General features: G+C 45.8%; 1 protein-coding gene across 2 annotated transcripts in view; it reads left to right on the top strand.

Annotated features, from left to right (window-relative positions):
* prkcab (protein kinase C, alpha, b) overlaps nucleotides 1-14347 on the top strand; it is a 171625-nt gene that overhangs the window by 99801 nt on the left and 57477 nt on the right. For both annotated transcript variants that reach the window (XM_066704258.1, XM_066704257.1), the window contains exons 4-5: nucleotides 12315-12426; nucleotides 14003-14131. In XM_066704258.1, coding sequence (XP_066560355.1) covers nucleotides 12315-12426; nucleotides 14003-14131 — 241 coding nt within the window. The remainder of the gene's footprint in view (nucleotides 1-12314; nucleotides 12427-14002; nucleotides 14132-14347) is intronic.

Genomic DNA, 14347 nt, shown 5'->3' with positions numbered 1-14347 from the left:
TGCCGTTATTTATTGATTTATTCGCCACATAATTACATTCTTTGTACATTTCCATTCTCACATATTGGACAATAATTGTGTTTACTGTACCGCAAAGGGTACGGACAAATGCCACTCCTGTAAACAATTGTGGATTTAGTGGTCAGCTAAGAAAATCATACCTGATGCATCAGTTCAGATTAGGCAATTGGCAATATTCAAGGCTTAAACCATAACAGAGTTATTTAGCAGTCTGGTGTCCCTGCTTTAAATCCCGCCCTTCCCGTTGTTTGAGAGACGCTCACAACGTCTTCAGCGATCACATGCAGATGGGCCAGGCTCTCAAACCACGTCTTTATTATCACGGAAAACTGTGCTGGCGTGAACTCGCCGAGGCCTCAGAAAATATGCCATTTGAAACTCCCATGAAACTCGGCCTTGATCTGCCAAAGCGAAGACAGGCGCAATTGCTGAATTTTAAGAGTTGGAAATTGTCTTCCAAATCCCAGGGCTTTCAATACCGCAGCCGGAGGAATAAGTCTCTCTTTCTCTCACTCTCTCTTTCTCTATAGAAAATAGAGATAAATTAACCTACAAACCTAATGATAATTCGATTTCAGTCTGTAACGATAAGTGCGGTAGCTGAGCCAATTAGCAGCAATCGGGGACGTATTTGAGCAGCGGTTTTATTAATAGAGTAATGCACCGTGTCACACTGTCTCAGGGCTCATAATACATATATATAATGATACAGCTTCCCTCTCCTATGAGCTCAATCCTCCTTTTCCATTCTGACGTGAAGGAGATGATGTGTGACAGTACTGCGGGGGCTAAGGATACTAGAGTTGTACGGTGAGTGAATCTCTGCTCGTTTGCAACCAAGATGCCAGAGCTCTGGGCTTGCCCCGGCATCTCCAGGAAACAGAGAAGGGATTCATCTCTGGGATACTTCTGGGAACAACCCATTGGGAGAACCGTTCAGAGGAGGAATGTCAATATCTGTGCAACGTTGGCTCATATTTATCTCGTAACCAAGCACTTTGAAATGTGGCATGGATCTCATTGTGTTATCCATCACCATCCAGAGTTCAGACTAGGGTTAAACTTGTCAAAGTTTGGCGTACGATTGCCCTGGGATATGGATACTTCCATCAGGGTTGGGGTGTGTTCTTCCTGAGGTAATTAAAATGAGTTGGTTTACTTATCTGGTGTACCTTTGAATCCTGGGCGTGGCTGTGCTTGGGGTTCTGGTTAATGCCACAGCTAATGATGAGGGTTGGAAAAGGTTATGGTCCGGTTAAAGTAGGGACACAGTAGGTACAAAAGGAATGGTCTTTCGACCGTGAGATCCCAACCGAACTCATACACTGAGGACAGGTTGCAAAGGATTGTCACAGCTCAGCACGAAGATCTGCAATGCTTTTGAAAATGCAAAAGAAAAAATAAGATAATAGGTTTCACAGGGCCCTATGGGTCAGCCTTTAATGTCCAAATACGTCATCTGCTGAAACCTTGCGCACCACATCCTTCCAGCCATCTGCAACGATCACTTCTGTGCCCAGGTCTCAAATCTCTCCGATTGATTTTACTCTCTAATGACACAGCTGTTTCATGTCCCCGTTGTCTTTCTCCAGCGTGGTAGAAAGCGGCACTAGAACGAGTCTACGTCTCCTTGGCTTTGTAATGTAAATGTGGATGGGCTGGGAATGAACATCACGCTCCGGCGTCACACTTGATCTACAGAGCTTTTAAATTAAAGAGAGAGAAAAACAGGCCCAATACATGCATTTCCCAACACATTATGTAGAAGAACAGAGAACATGAAATGCTTTTGATGTGACCTCAAACCGGCAGGATCTTGGCCTCGGACCACGCTGTGCCAGTGTGTTTTTATAAGGCACCATGACAAGAGAATCAAGTATGGGAACGATAACTATCAATAACGAGAGTTTACAATCCTTACCGTGATGTCCCCTGCACATCCCTGCGACCGGCACGAAGTACACCTTGCTGGCTGCGCACCTGTCTATACACGGGCAAACTCACGGACTCAAAGCAGAAGATTGTTGACAGCAGACTCTGTTCTCCGACACTGGCCAGTCCCTCTCCTGACCCCCGTATAATCCAGGAGGCCTCAGGAGGCACACAAGCTACTCCCTTCAGATCGAGTGATATATTAACTGCTGGAGCCGAAGATCGATGTCGGCCCTGATCCATATTATTGATATTGTACTTCCCCTTGTGACTTGTCAACCTGCTGCCAGTTTAATAGTATTATCCAGGTTAAACAAGCTTAGTGAGGCATCAGAGCTGAGAGTATTTACTGGCACAGACTAATGGCGTTTGAATTCGTAAGATCATTCGTCACCCGGGTTCACGTTTTGCTAATCAGCCCACAGATAAAGTAAATGGTGTAAAGTTTTTAAAACAAGCTGCCAGAGAATCCAATGGCGACAGAAACCAGAGAACAGACATGAAACAATGGACAAACGCCCAAAGGCATGTGACGTTCTTGAGACGCAGTACTGGCAAATAAATTAAAAACAAGAAAGAGGCCGACCAATACCTTGTCACTACAATATTTAATTGTAAGGATTGTATACTTATTGTCAAAAGTGTAGAATTGAGAACAAGGGCAGTGATGTTAAGACTGTGCAATGTACTAGTTAGAGCTCATCTGGATACTGTGTGCAGTTCTGGGCTCCACACTTCAAGAAAGATATCGCTGCTCTAGAGGCAGTTCAGAGGAGAGCAACCAGACTTATTCCAGGTCTGAAGGGAATGTCCTACTGAGAGACTGAGGAACTGAACCTTTTCACCCTGGAACAGAGGAGACTACGTGGGGACTTGATCCAGGTCTTCAAAATTATGAAGGGCATCGACCACATCAAACCAGAGGAGCTTTTCCAGATCAGCAGGGACACGCGCACCCGGGGACACAAATGGAAATTGGGCTTCAAGGCATTCAAAACGGGAAAACAGGAGACACTTCTTCACACAGAGAGTCATCACAATCTGAACAAACTCCCCAACGATGTGGTTGACACTGAAAATTCGGGAACATTTAAAATCAGACTGGATAAGATCCTTGGATCACTCAGTTATTAATGGACACCAAACGAGCACGATGGGTCGAATGGCCTCCTCTCGTTTGCAAACTTTCTTATGTTCTAATTAATGTCTTTTTTTTACATAGACCCTTGCCTGTGTTCTACTCGCGCCGGTAAGCCTCTCGTTTTTATTTAACATGTAACTTCATGACCTATGTGACTTCTGATGAATGCTTAAAGGTGAGCCAGTGTGACTCGTTAAGTCGAAATGGTCTCTTAATGAGGCCTGCCAGTCAGCTGGGTGCCTGTGCCTTTGAACAACGGAGAGATCCAATCAATAATTCACAGCTCACCGGGGTTTCGACTCTCGGACTCATTTACTCACAGATTTGGTCGATGTGCTTTTCCTCCTACAGGTTGCACTTCCTGCCCATGTCTTAATCATTCTGCATGAAGGAAAAATTACCTTTTATATAATTAATAATTATTCTACAAAAACTGAAAATGACCTGAGAGTCACCTATACAGTTCTACTTGCCTGTCACCACTTGACCTCACTTGGATTTAAAGTATTAGCCAAGCGTGGGAGCATCTTGCATGAGATTCCCGAACCTGCTGCTAACATTTCCACCGCCCAGTATCTCCCTGGCCTGACTGGAGGGAAAGGCCTCCTCCCAGTCCTGCTGATGAACTGCCAGTTTCGATCATTCCTGCCAAGACCAAGCTAATTGAATTCTGCTCCGAATCAGGGGTCATCCCATCCCTGGCGTCTCTGATCCGATTCTGTAGATGCTGCACACAACCCCTGAACTCAACGAGCTTAACGGTGCCGGCATGATGTTGTATAAAAGGATGTGATTATACAGGCTCTTTCGCATTATAAGGGTCATCTGTTGTCTGGCATCAGTGCCGATTAGATTTACAAATGCACCGAGTGCGATTCTTGTCATGCGATATGCGTGCGTGCCCGAGACCTGCCTGGCCTGTCATCCACGCTCCAGTAATGCCTTACATTTGTGCAGATGTGTTGTTTTGATGTGTACATATGTTCAGGCCTGTAGTCTACTTCACATCTTGACTGATTTAGTTTGTCTGTTTGTGTGTTTGATAAAGAAGGAGCAGATGTAAAACTTGAATGTTGACGGCATCAGACTCAAATACCACATGTGCATAAATCTGGGTCTAAATGTGAAAGATTTGCGTTCAAACACAGAAGCTGCTTCCGTTCACCAGCTCAGCCACGGTTTAGTCGTTTAGCTTTGGTGCAAAGAGCGAGTAGGGAGATGTGGCTGCTTTTATTAGATTTTTCCTCAGTCAAGCCCATGAGCTGCGAGGGGAAGAAATCGAACCCCTCTGTATCAGCTGTGCGTGGGCGGCCATGACTAACGGCAGCTGCCTCCTTCTCTCGTAGTGTCTGAAGCACAGAGATCTTGTTGTATTAATTAGCGTTCTTAAGTGTGAGCCCTGAATTCGGGAGACCGAGTAATTAAAAAACAGAGACGCTCTCAGTGGCGGCCCGGCTGAGGACAGGCACTGTCAGCGTGGCACCACTGGACCAGGCAGGGCCTGAATTATACAAGAGCGTCTGACATGTTTTGACACCTTGCCTTTATTTATCGAGTGGGGATCACAGTGTCACTCTCTCTAAATCTCTTCTACCTGCAAGACATTTAAAGAGCTCATTCCTCCATAAAGCGTAAACTAGATTTCATGCTGTTTAGCTGACACATTATTCAGACTATATATAACCCCTCCTTCATTCCCGCCACCCGCCTCTTTATTTGAAAAACTCCAAGACCCCCCGTGCACACTCTCTATGTTTTCAGTTGGGCAGGTTTTGAAAGCTAATCCGTGGGTTTATATACATGAACTCCTCTAGGCAGGGCGTCATTAGAGCTGTTAGTCTTTCTCAGCATCCCCTGCAGACAGGCTGTGCCCGGAGTCGCGCATCGTGCAGATTAATCGAGACATGCTTTGCAGAGACGTGCCTCGGTTGGGTGCATTTCACAAGAATCTCATCCGGCTACCCGATAGTCAAAGAATCGAGCTGTCCTGCTGTTGCAAAATCCTGTTGTCGTGGTGCTCTTATTGCAGGGTGATGTGGATTGGTGCGCTGTAATAGGATCAAGCGTTTGCTTTGATTGACTGTGGCAAGATTAATCATAAATGGCACCTACTTCTGTACTGATTTGATATATCGATTGTCGGACCAGCGTTTGAGAATCTCACGGAGACAAACGGTCTCTTCCACAGAGGGCTGGGTGTCCCAGACAAGTCGGGCAAGCAAAAGGCGAGCACACCACCAAACAAAGACTAAACCTAAACCGCGCTGTCAAATGCACATGAGGTGCTTCAAATACAGCGTGATCACACTTAGGTCATTACTGTGATTGGTGTGATAGAAAGCACGCCGTGTCTCCAGCTCCCGTCCTGATCAGGGCTTGGAGACGGCCGGGCCGAGGCCACGGTGATCCTCTTGGAGAGCACGGCAGTCACCAGGTTCAGACGCTCCACGGCAGACCTGACCTGTAATAAAATGTGTACCCTGTGCAGTACAGTACATTACACATCATTTTATTTATATATATAGACCGTATATTACTTTTGCCCTTTTTGCTGTTTCAGGTTTCCCTGACTTTAAAACGTTCCCTGGCCTGGATTGCCGAGTCGTATCCAATTTCTATTTCCCTAACTAACTCACGGTGGGTGGCCTTCTGCCCATATGACCGTTTCTCCTCATCTCTGAAGACACACACACTCTGTGGATACTGAAGTATTAGGCGTGACAAGGCAGGCAACCCATCGTTGTGCTGACGTGCAGGTACACGAGAGTCAGAGACACAGAAGGCAAAGCAGAGATTCAGTATAATTTCACATACACTTGCCTGTCCTGATGTGCAATGCCTCCCTGTTCGGTATGTGGATTTCATTTTTAAACCCAGGCATGTTCTGCCGGCAAGAGACGCCACACGGAATAAGTTTCAGCTCCTCTGTTGACAAGAGCCATGTAATACTCATGGAAAAAAGTGACATTTTACACAAATGGCCAGCTATTGTTTCACATAACTCTTTGTTTGTCTCCTGTTCAACTTCCATTACTTTATTTTTGTTTTGTTTACTTCTTTACTTTGCTTTTTCCACATTTCTCATTAAATTGACATGATAAAATGCAGGGCACAATTCCCACCCACCCCCCAACACACACACACACACACACACACACACACACACACACACACCTTTTTTTATTAACAAAAGCTCAAGTCCTCAGCAATCGGTCCAGTGTCGTGTTGCTGCAAAAAGATCCGTCTCTTCCTGGTGATGTGGATTGATCGCCCCCTTTCTACAGCAGGGTGAACTGCAGCTTGAATCACTGCCAGAGCTGGGAATCACACTGGTGTCAGCCTGTTGCATGGCTGTGCAGCGCAGCAATGCTGGGGTGGGGGTGGTCTGCAGTAGCTCTGCCTGTTAGCAATGATTTCTTACAGACAAATTTACCCCCATCTCTGTGTTCGAGAGAGAGAGAGAGACAGGAAGCAAAGCAGGCCTACAAGCACGGATGTTTGAATTTACAGATCTAGCTGCAGGGTAAAGCTTCTCCCGATAGTGTTTTAGTTCTACAGTCTAAATTGCAACCTCTGAATGAATGCTCAAACCTCACGCTCTCTCTCCCGTATGCCTCGCAGTCCGTCTCGCTGATTCTGGCCTCTGTCTCACCGAGGAGAACGAAGTAAAAAAATAGACACTTGGAACATTTTATTTAATCTCATCATGTTAATCGCATACATCTTTCTTTGCCAAGACATTGCGGACCCTTGAGGCGACTACTGGGACCAGCGGAGAGACGGCAGGGGGATATTTGCACACCAGGCGTTCCTGTCACTCGTGTGTGCCGATCTGTCATGTGATGGTGTTTGAGAAACGTACTTTACACACGTCAGCCAATATTTGCCTTGGGTTTGGGTCCCGCCATGCCAGCAGGTACACTCTCAGATGGGTAGCTGTTATCTGGTGTGTTTGCACTAAGCATGTGGAAGGCAGACAAACACAAATTAGATGATCCTACCGGGAGAATGTGACTGTCCGACTGGCGCTGTTCTGAGGCCCTCATAACTGTACAGCCCGAAAGATAAAGACAATTCATGATTCAAATGCTGCCTGTGCCGACACATTGTGCAATTACTGTATTGTGTATCATTCAGTATTTTAAAGGATTAGCAACCTTTGTGATAGTGTCACACTAGATTTAAATAGTAATAGTACACCTGAATTTACATTTTCAGCATGTGGAAACCTTTTAGGCAGGGCTTCCCAACCCTGGTCCTGTAGGAGCCCCTACTCTGCTGGTTTTTATTCCAACTGAGCTCTCAATTACTTAATCGAACTTAATAGAATTGTATAAATAACTTATTGAACAACCAACTCTTTTATTACACAAGTCAAATCTGAGCAGATTGTTACTTCAGTTAAGGGTTCAGTTAAGTAATTCAGAGTTCGGTTGGAACAAAAACCAGCAGGATAGGGGGTCCCCCAGGACCAGGGTTGGGAATCCTGGCTTTTAAGGATGGTGTCAAAAGAGTTTGCTTTCACAACGTCACTGTCTGGCCCATACATGTGCCATTCGCTATCCACAACTGGTGCCACTGTAGTGATCTGTGTATCTGTGTACAATAGAAACAGTTTCTACTGAAACTCACTACTGCCAGCTGTGGTTCTGAGTTCTGTAAAGCAAAATAGATACATAGACAAATGAAACAGACAAAGGCTCTGAAGCCACTGACCAGAAACAATGAAAACATGCCTCCGAACATGATAGCCCGCAGCGGCTGCACTGACGCAAACAATGACAGTTTTGTACATAACTTCTAAATATAGCACATGGCTAAAGACAGCCATTCATTTCTCACAAGGGTTTGGCAAGTGTCACCTACCTTTATATCTTTACATTTGTCTCCTCTGTTTCCAGACAAGTGCCCCCTTCTATGCGAGCGTGTGACTCACTGAATGTGATTGTCTGTCCCTTACAGGGGTGGGGGGAGGAAGAGAGAGTGTTACTGTGCCATACAATGTGTGTGTGGCTTGGACAGAGTGGCGGCTGGGAGGCCGAGCTGTGAACAGAGACGCACGGGGACGCAGCGATTTGATTTTGCAACCGGACGTGTGGCAGTTGTGCTGTCGACACACCATCCTGCCCTCCGCTCTCCAGACTGGTCTGTCTGCAGTCTGGCTGCAGTTTCTTTATTAGTCACGGATTCCCAGAAGCTGATGAAGTAAGCAGCAGCCGTGCCCCCCCCTCTCTGGACCCTGTGTGAGACCTAATGCTAGTAACAGGTGTGCAACTACCAGGTATCCACACATGACGCCCACCTGCAGTGTCGGGCTCAGTACTCGTCCTCTGCTATAAAGACTGTTGCTTTTTTGTCTCTTGTGGTTTACGCACTTCTCCTTTTCTGGCATGTGTGCTGATTTCAGTTTCCGAGTTTATCTCGTTTGGTGAGCCACAAGGTTTCGCCTAGCCCCCAAGACCAAGGGCATTTCCCGGTGAAGGCCCTGTTCAGATAATAAAGGCCTTCAGCAGCTCTCTCTGTGTGCTGTCAATTATCAAGGCTACTACTGACAAAACGTGCCTTTAAAAATAATATAAATGTAGAGCAAATGAAGGTAGTCTCAATTACCTAATTGTTTCTCAGCCTTTCTTCAGCAGCAGATCCTGATTTACTCTTTGTCATGTTTCTCTTTTGTAAATGTTCTAAAGGTGCTGTTACTCGTGTGCGACAGATAGGTGTGAGTCTCGCCACGTCACTATTGTCCGAAAGACATAGAGAAGCACGTGGAGACATGGTGAAAAGGCAGCCGGTTGACCTTGTTATTCGGGCTGCCAGCTGCATTTTAAAACCCATCGAGAGAACGAGAGTGACTTTTAGTGGGGAATGCGTTTTTCACATCGCCTGAGCCGGGATTAAAGGATTTGTGTGTATAAGCAGACTAGAAGAAAAACAAAACCCTCTCTTGGCGTTTTAGTGACTTTGATTCCTCCTCACGACCGAGCAGCCGCTCCACATCCTCAGTGCCGGTGTGGCGTACGCCTGATCAAGGAAGAGGGAGACAGCAGCCGTGCTCGGTGGCTGATCGGCCCAGTGCGTGGCATGACAGAGGCGCACGGAGCAGGAGGGAGAGATGCCGAGTCCCGATGAGACGCTCTCCGGCGCTTTGTCTGGGAGCAACAAAGGGTCCGTGGCTAAAAAGCGATGGAACTCAAAGGCAGTGAAATGCCACCGTACTAATTAGGGCTCTGCAGACGTCTCTTTGTGACTCACGCAGTGCAGTAAACAGTGTTTTTCCAAAGGGCAGCAGGAGAGTTTTATTGCTCTAAATAGGAGCGGGCCGATGACTCTGCAAGGGACGCTAGTATTTTCTAAGTGAAAGTGAATATGTGCCCGTCAGACAAACATCCATCCATCAGCCTTTATCAGTCCGCTGGCAGACGGAACTCGCCAGGCTGGCCAGACAGGTGATGAAGATATAGAATATATATTCCCGCTCTTCCTCATTCTACCTCCAAGCATGGAAGCTCAGAATCAAGACGTCAGTCGTGTTATCATATGCACACTAAAAAGGTGTTGTACTACATGATTATGTATTTTTTCTACATAACCACACGTCTACGGGCGTCTGATAAAGACCTGCTCAGATTCAGGTAATTCAGTCGGGCCAGTGCTTTTCAGGAATCAGTAATTAATATCTTAAGTGCGGTCTCGTCAAGCGCTATGTATATCCAGCGTGCACAATTAGCTCTCGGTTGAACTCTGCACTAATCGGTGCAACAGTACATAGCAATTTGCCGACACGGTTAGCCAGTGTCCGTTACACGTCCTCATTAAATGCTAATGCTCATGGTGCATAATTTACCCCTGCCATTAAACATTTACCATCGAACGCCTGTGAGGGAGTCCTGCAAGACTCGGAGGTAATGAAACGTAAAGCTTCTGGGCTCGGAGCCGTTCCTCACATCAGGTCAATTACAAGAGCTCTCCTGTGTTTAAACCCAGACACGCAATCACGGCTGAACTGGATGAGGAATAAGTCATAATAATAATAGTAGTCTTTCACGACTCGGGCGTGTCTTTGTGACTTTCTCAGTGAGACACCAGCAGTTTAAACATTCCCACCGAATGACAGAATGAGCTATAAATGATACTCTGGTGATAAAGAAAGAAATAGCAATAACGAAACAAAACTGAGAACAAGCATCCTCCTGTAGCATTATCGTCTGAGCACAAAAACACACACAGACACACTCTCTCTTGCTCACCCCTCTCTCTCTCTCACACACACACACACAGTCACCCTCTGTCTCACACATACTCTCTCTGTCTCTCTTACACACACACCTTCACACACACAATAACGGATTGGTCATTATACGCTCAATTGCACACTGTCCCCTCTAATTGATGTCGATTCGAGCTCGGCATGATAACGAGACACATGAGACAGATTAGTTCTGAAGTGTTTACCTCGGCAGCTACACTCAAATCCTGGACGCTGGGTGTTTTTAAACCTTGTACCCAACCCTTGGCTTCGTTTATCCCTGACCCTCCTCTTGTGGGGTCTTCTCTTCACTCTGCCCATCTTGTGACATTAACTCTCTGCTGTCACACAGTATCGGTGGTTGTGTGTCGCTGGCTGAACACCCTGGGCTTGTGATGGTCAGCCTTGTCTTCAAGAAGAGAAGCAATTGAAAGTGTTTTGCCTTCCTGCAGTGCATCATGGGAGCGTAAGACAAGCTGCGTGCCGATCGGGCAGGCATTTTTAGTAGTAGTTTAATAGTTTTCTCAAGCAACAACAGTGTCTGCCACCTAGTAGTAAGGATTAGATGCATCCACAGTTTCTAGGAGGTGTAATTATCAAATATTATGTCCTTGAACGTGTTTATTTGTGGGAGAAACCGCACCATGGCCAGCAGCTGTTTTCATTCTGTGTTCCTCCTTCCTCTGAGCTCGGCTGCTGGGCCTGGGATCAGGTCAGGTGGGGATGGTGTTTTTGGGACGGGGACAGCCTGTGGTCTCTAATGCAGCAAAACCTGCGGTCCAGCGCGACAATGCCAGAGTCCCCAGAGTCTGCTGTGATGTGCCGTCATATCAGGCTGCAGCGACACAGTGTCACCCAGGGAGAGACTTAATCCGAGCTGAGCGTAAGACTGGCTTCCAGATCAGGCTCAGCATTGTGCATGCGTGTGTGCCTGCGACTGTGTGTGCGTGCGTATCCGAATGCGTGTGTGTCTGTGTGCACAACTGCATGAGTGTGACTGTGTGGGTGTCTATACGACTATGTGTGTGCATCTGTGTGTGTGTGTGTGTGTGTGTATGTGTATGTATGACTGTGTGTGTCTGTGTCTGACTATGTGTGACTGTGTGTGTGTGCGTTTGTGTGTGTGACTGTTTGTGTGTGTGTGTGTGTGTCTGTGTATGGTGGCTCTTCCCATACGTTTCTGTGCACATTATTGCTTATTATAAATATACAGATAGATAGACTACATTACGTTACTTTATCTTGTATCAGTGTTGAATTCCATTTCGCATGTTGCAGGATTGTGGACGAAGGCTTCAGTCCAGTGAACAACACAATTGCTGTTATACATAATCACAGTAATCGCTGGTAGAGTGCATTCAGCAGCAGACTTGGTTTCGAAGGCAGGGGAGGCAGCGGGGGGAGGCAGGGAGACAGCCGCGCTCTCGGACGTTCAGCGGTGGCCCCTGTGTCCGTTGCGCTCATGACAATGAGGGCTGTGAGGTGAAGGCAAGTCAGACCCAAACAGGAACGCAGATGACCCCTCCTCTGAGAAATCACCCATAAGCGATTACGAGAAAATAAAAATGAAATCAACGAGACAGGAACTCAAGCGCTCAGACGGGCATGCTGTTAAATCCCCAAAGCTATCTGTCCTCGAATGGCCCCCTATTTAATTGCACCGCTTCAAATACAAATATCGCCACCTCACCATGGAATTGAACTGCCTATTTTGCATGTGTTTCTCCCACTAATTAGCAATTTTTAATTTAGAAATGTTGACAGGAGCTCCAAATACATATTTAGAAGATTATCTCCCCAAATCTCAGACTTTAAAAATAGATGATTAAATTGACACTGGTGTCTGACACTTTTGTGTAGTATTATAAAGTGTAATGAATTGTCCTGTGTGCAATTGTGTGTTTATTTTCTTCTGCTGCTGCTGCTTCTTCCGTGTGCAGCGTTTGTGACGAGTGTGTGCTCTTGTCTCTGCAGGACCCCCGGAGCAAGCACAAGTTCAAAATCCACACCTATGGGAGTCCGACGTTCTGTGACCACTGCGGCTCCCTGCTGTACGGCCTCATTCACCAGGGGATGAAGTGCGACAGTAAGTGCTTTTGGTGAAAGAGAAAGTAACAAAAGACAGAGAGAGAAAGAAAGAAGGAAAGAAAGAAAGGCATTCAGAAGTGCATTAGGAAGCAACACAGCATCTTGGCACATTGTATGGAGTTGCTGGCGAGTCAGTTTGCATCCTGTCTCCACATTGAGTTTACAAAGTGGATGTTGTGTTGATATGATACCTCTGAGACTTGTGCACACGACTCTGGCAGCACAGTATTGTCTTTAGTGGTATAAGAAAATACGAACATAAGAAAGTTTACATCATGCTCATTTGGTGTCCATTAATAACTGAGTGATCCAAGGATCCTATCCAGTCTGACTTTAAATGTTCCCAAATTTTCAGATTCAACCACATCGCTGGGGAGTTTGTTCAGATTGTGACGAATCTCTGTGTGAAGAAGTGTCTCCTGTTTTCTGTCTTGAATGCCTTGAAGCCCATGTATAATATCATAAATCAGTTCCTCGTGCATTTAGACTTCAGAGTTTACCTTCTTTTGCTGCATAGTTTCATAATTAAGGAAATAAATGTCATTAATTAACTCCACAGATTATCTCAGTCCGTTAAGGAGCACAGCGATTTAAGCTAATTACATCCACAGGGAAATTACGTTTTTTCCTATATAAGTATTTAAATGTCCTCAACACACAGAAAGATTCTGGTGTGAATCGCAGAGCCATATTGTTATAATAATTCATAGCCACAGACTGTCAGTCTGTTGGGAATAATGGAAATCATAATTATTCCACAGTGTTAATATCCTCAATAACCGGTGAATGCAAATTGTCAAGCTTTCGCGCATGTTGTGAAATGTGCTTCAGTTTAGCATCTCTGTCATTCATGCGCCTTCAGATCCATTGCTCGTACATTTGTTGAACAGGATTCGTGATTTTATTCATTTTCTCTTGCCTTAATCCCCTTTAATGAGAAGCACTAGGAATGGGATTTAAAAATCATTGTGTAATTTATTTTTAATCCAGCGAACGGATCACACACAATTCCCTTAAGATCAGATAGAGGTGTGCAGGATGTTTATATTTAAGAACAACAAAGCAAAACCAATTCTCTTCAGTGTCTGGATACAGTTGTACTGACTGAATGAAAAAGTTGGTTTAGTTCCTGCATCATAAAAAGGAACTGAGACATTTATCTTTATCTTTCTAATCAGTATACTGGCCCGGCATTTCGGCTTCACTAACGCTGGCTAGCTGGAAGCCGAGATCAAGAAGAAATGTTTGGCTTTTCAGCTCCTACCCAGCATGCTCTGTGTGTGTATTCAAACCAGGCACATTATATCACTGTTATTTTCCTTATGAAAGTACATTTGCCCAGTAATATGGCGCTGTCCTCATGTACCCTCATGGGCCGGTAGAGTGTTGCTATGGTTTGTATCGTGGTCTAATGAACTTCACTGGGGCTTCACCAGGCTCCGACTCACGCCTCCAAAACTTTACTATTGTTTGCCCGGGCTGTACTACAGTATACTTTTATTAGGGTGATATTGACGCTTTTCTTTCTTATAAAATAAATAAATTACACTGTTGCTCTCTGTGTCTCTCCCCAGCTTGTGACATGAATGTCCACAAGCAGTGTGTGATGAATGTGCCCAGCCTGTGCGGGACAGACTACACGGAGAGGAGGGGGCGGCTCTTCTTGAAGATCGAAGTCAGCGGGGACAAGCTGCACGTGACAGGTGGGTCAGGGGGCCGGGGAATGTGAGGAGTCACATCCGAGACACAGACTCTGGGCGTAGGGGGTCCACACCTGGGGTCCTGGCAGGCTGAGGAGCATCTTCAGGCTTTCATTCTACCTGGGGATACTAGTTATCAGCCTCATTGCAAAGTTTCATGACATTTCCTGGTTATTAAGGTGGCAGGGATTCAGAGAGACATATAAAGCCTGCTGTGCA

This window comes from Amia ocellicauda, chromosome 5 (genome assembly GCF_036373705.1).
Source record: "Amia ocellicauda isolate fAmiCal2 chromosome 5, fAmiCal2.hap1, whole genome shotgun sequence".
NCBI classification, from domain to species: domain Eukaryota; kingdom Metazoa; phylum Chordata; class Actinopteri; order Amiiformes; family Amiidae; genus Amia; species Amia ocellicauda.
This window is presented reverse-complemented; position numbering and strand designations above follow the sequence as displayed.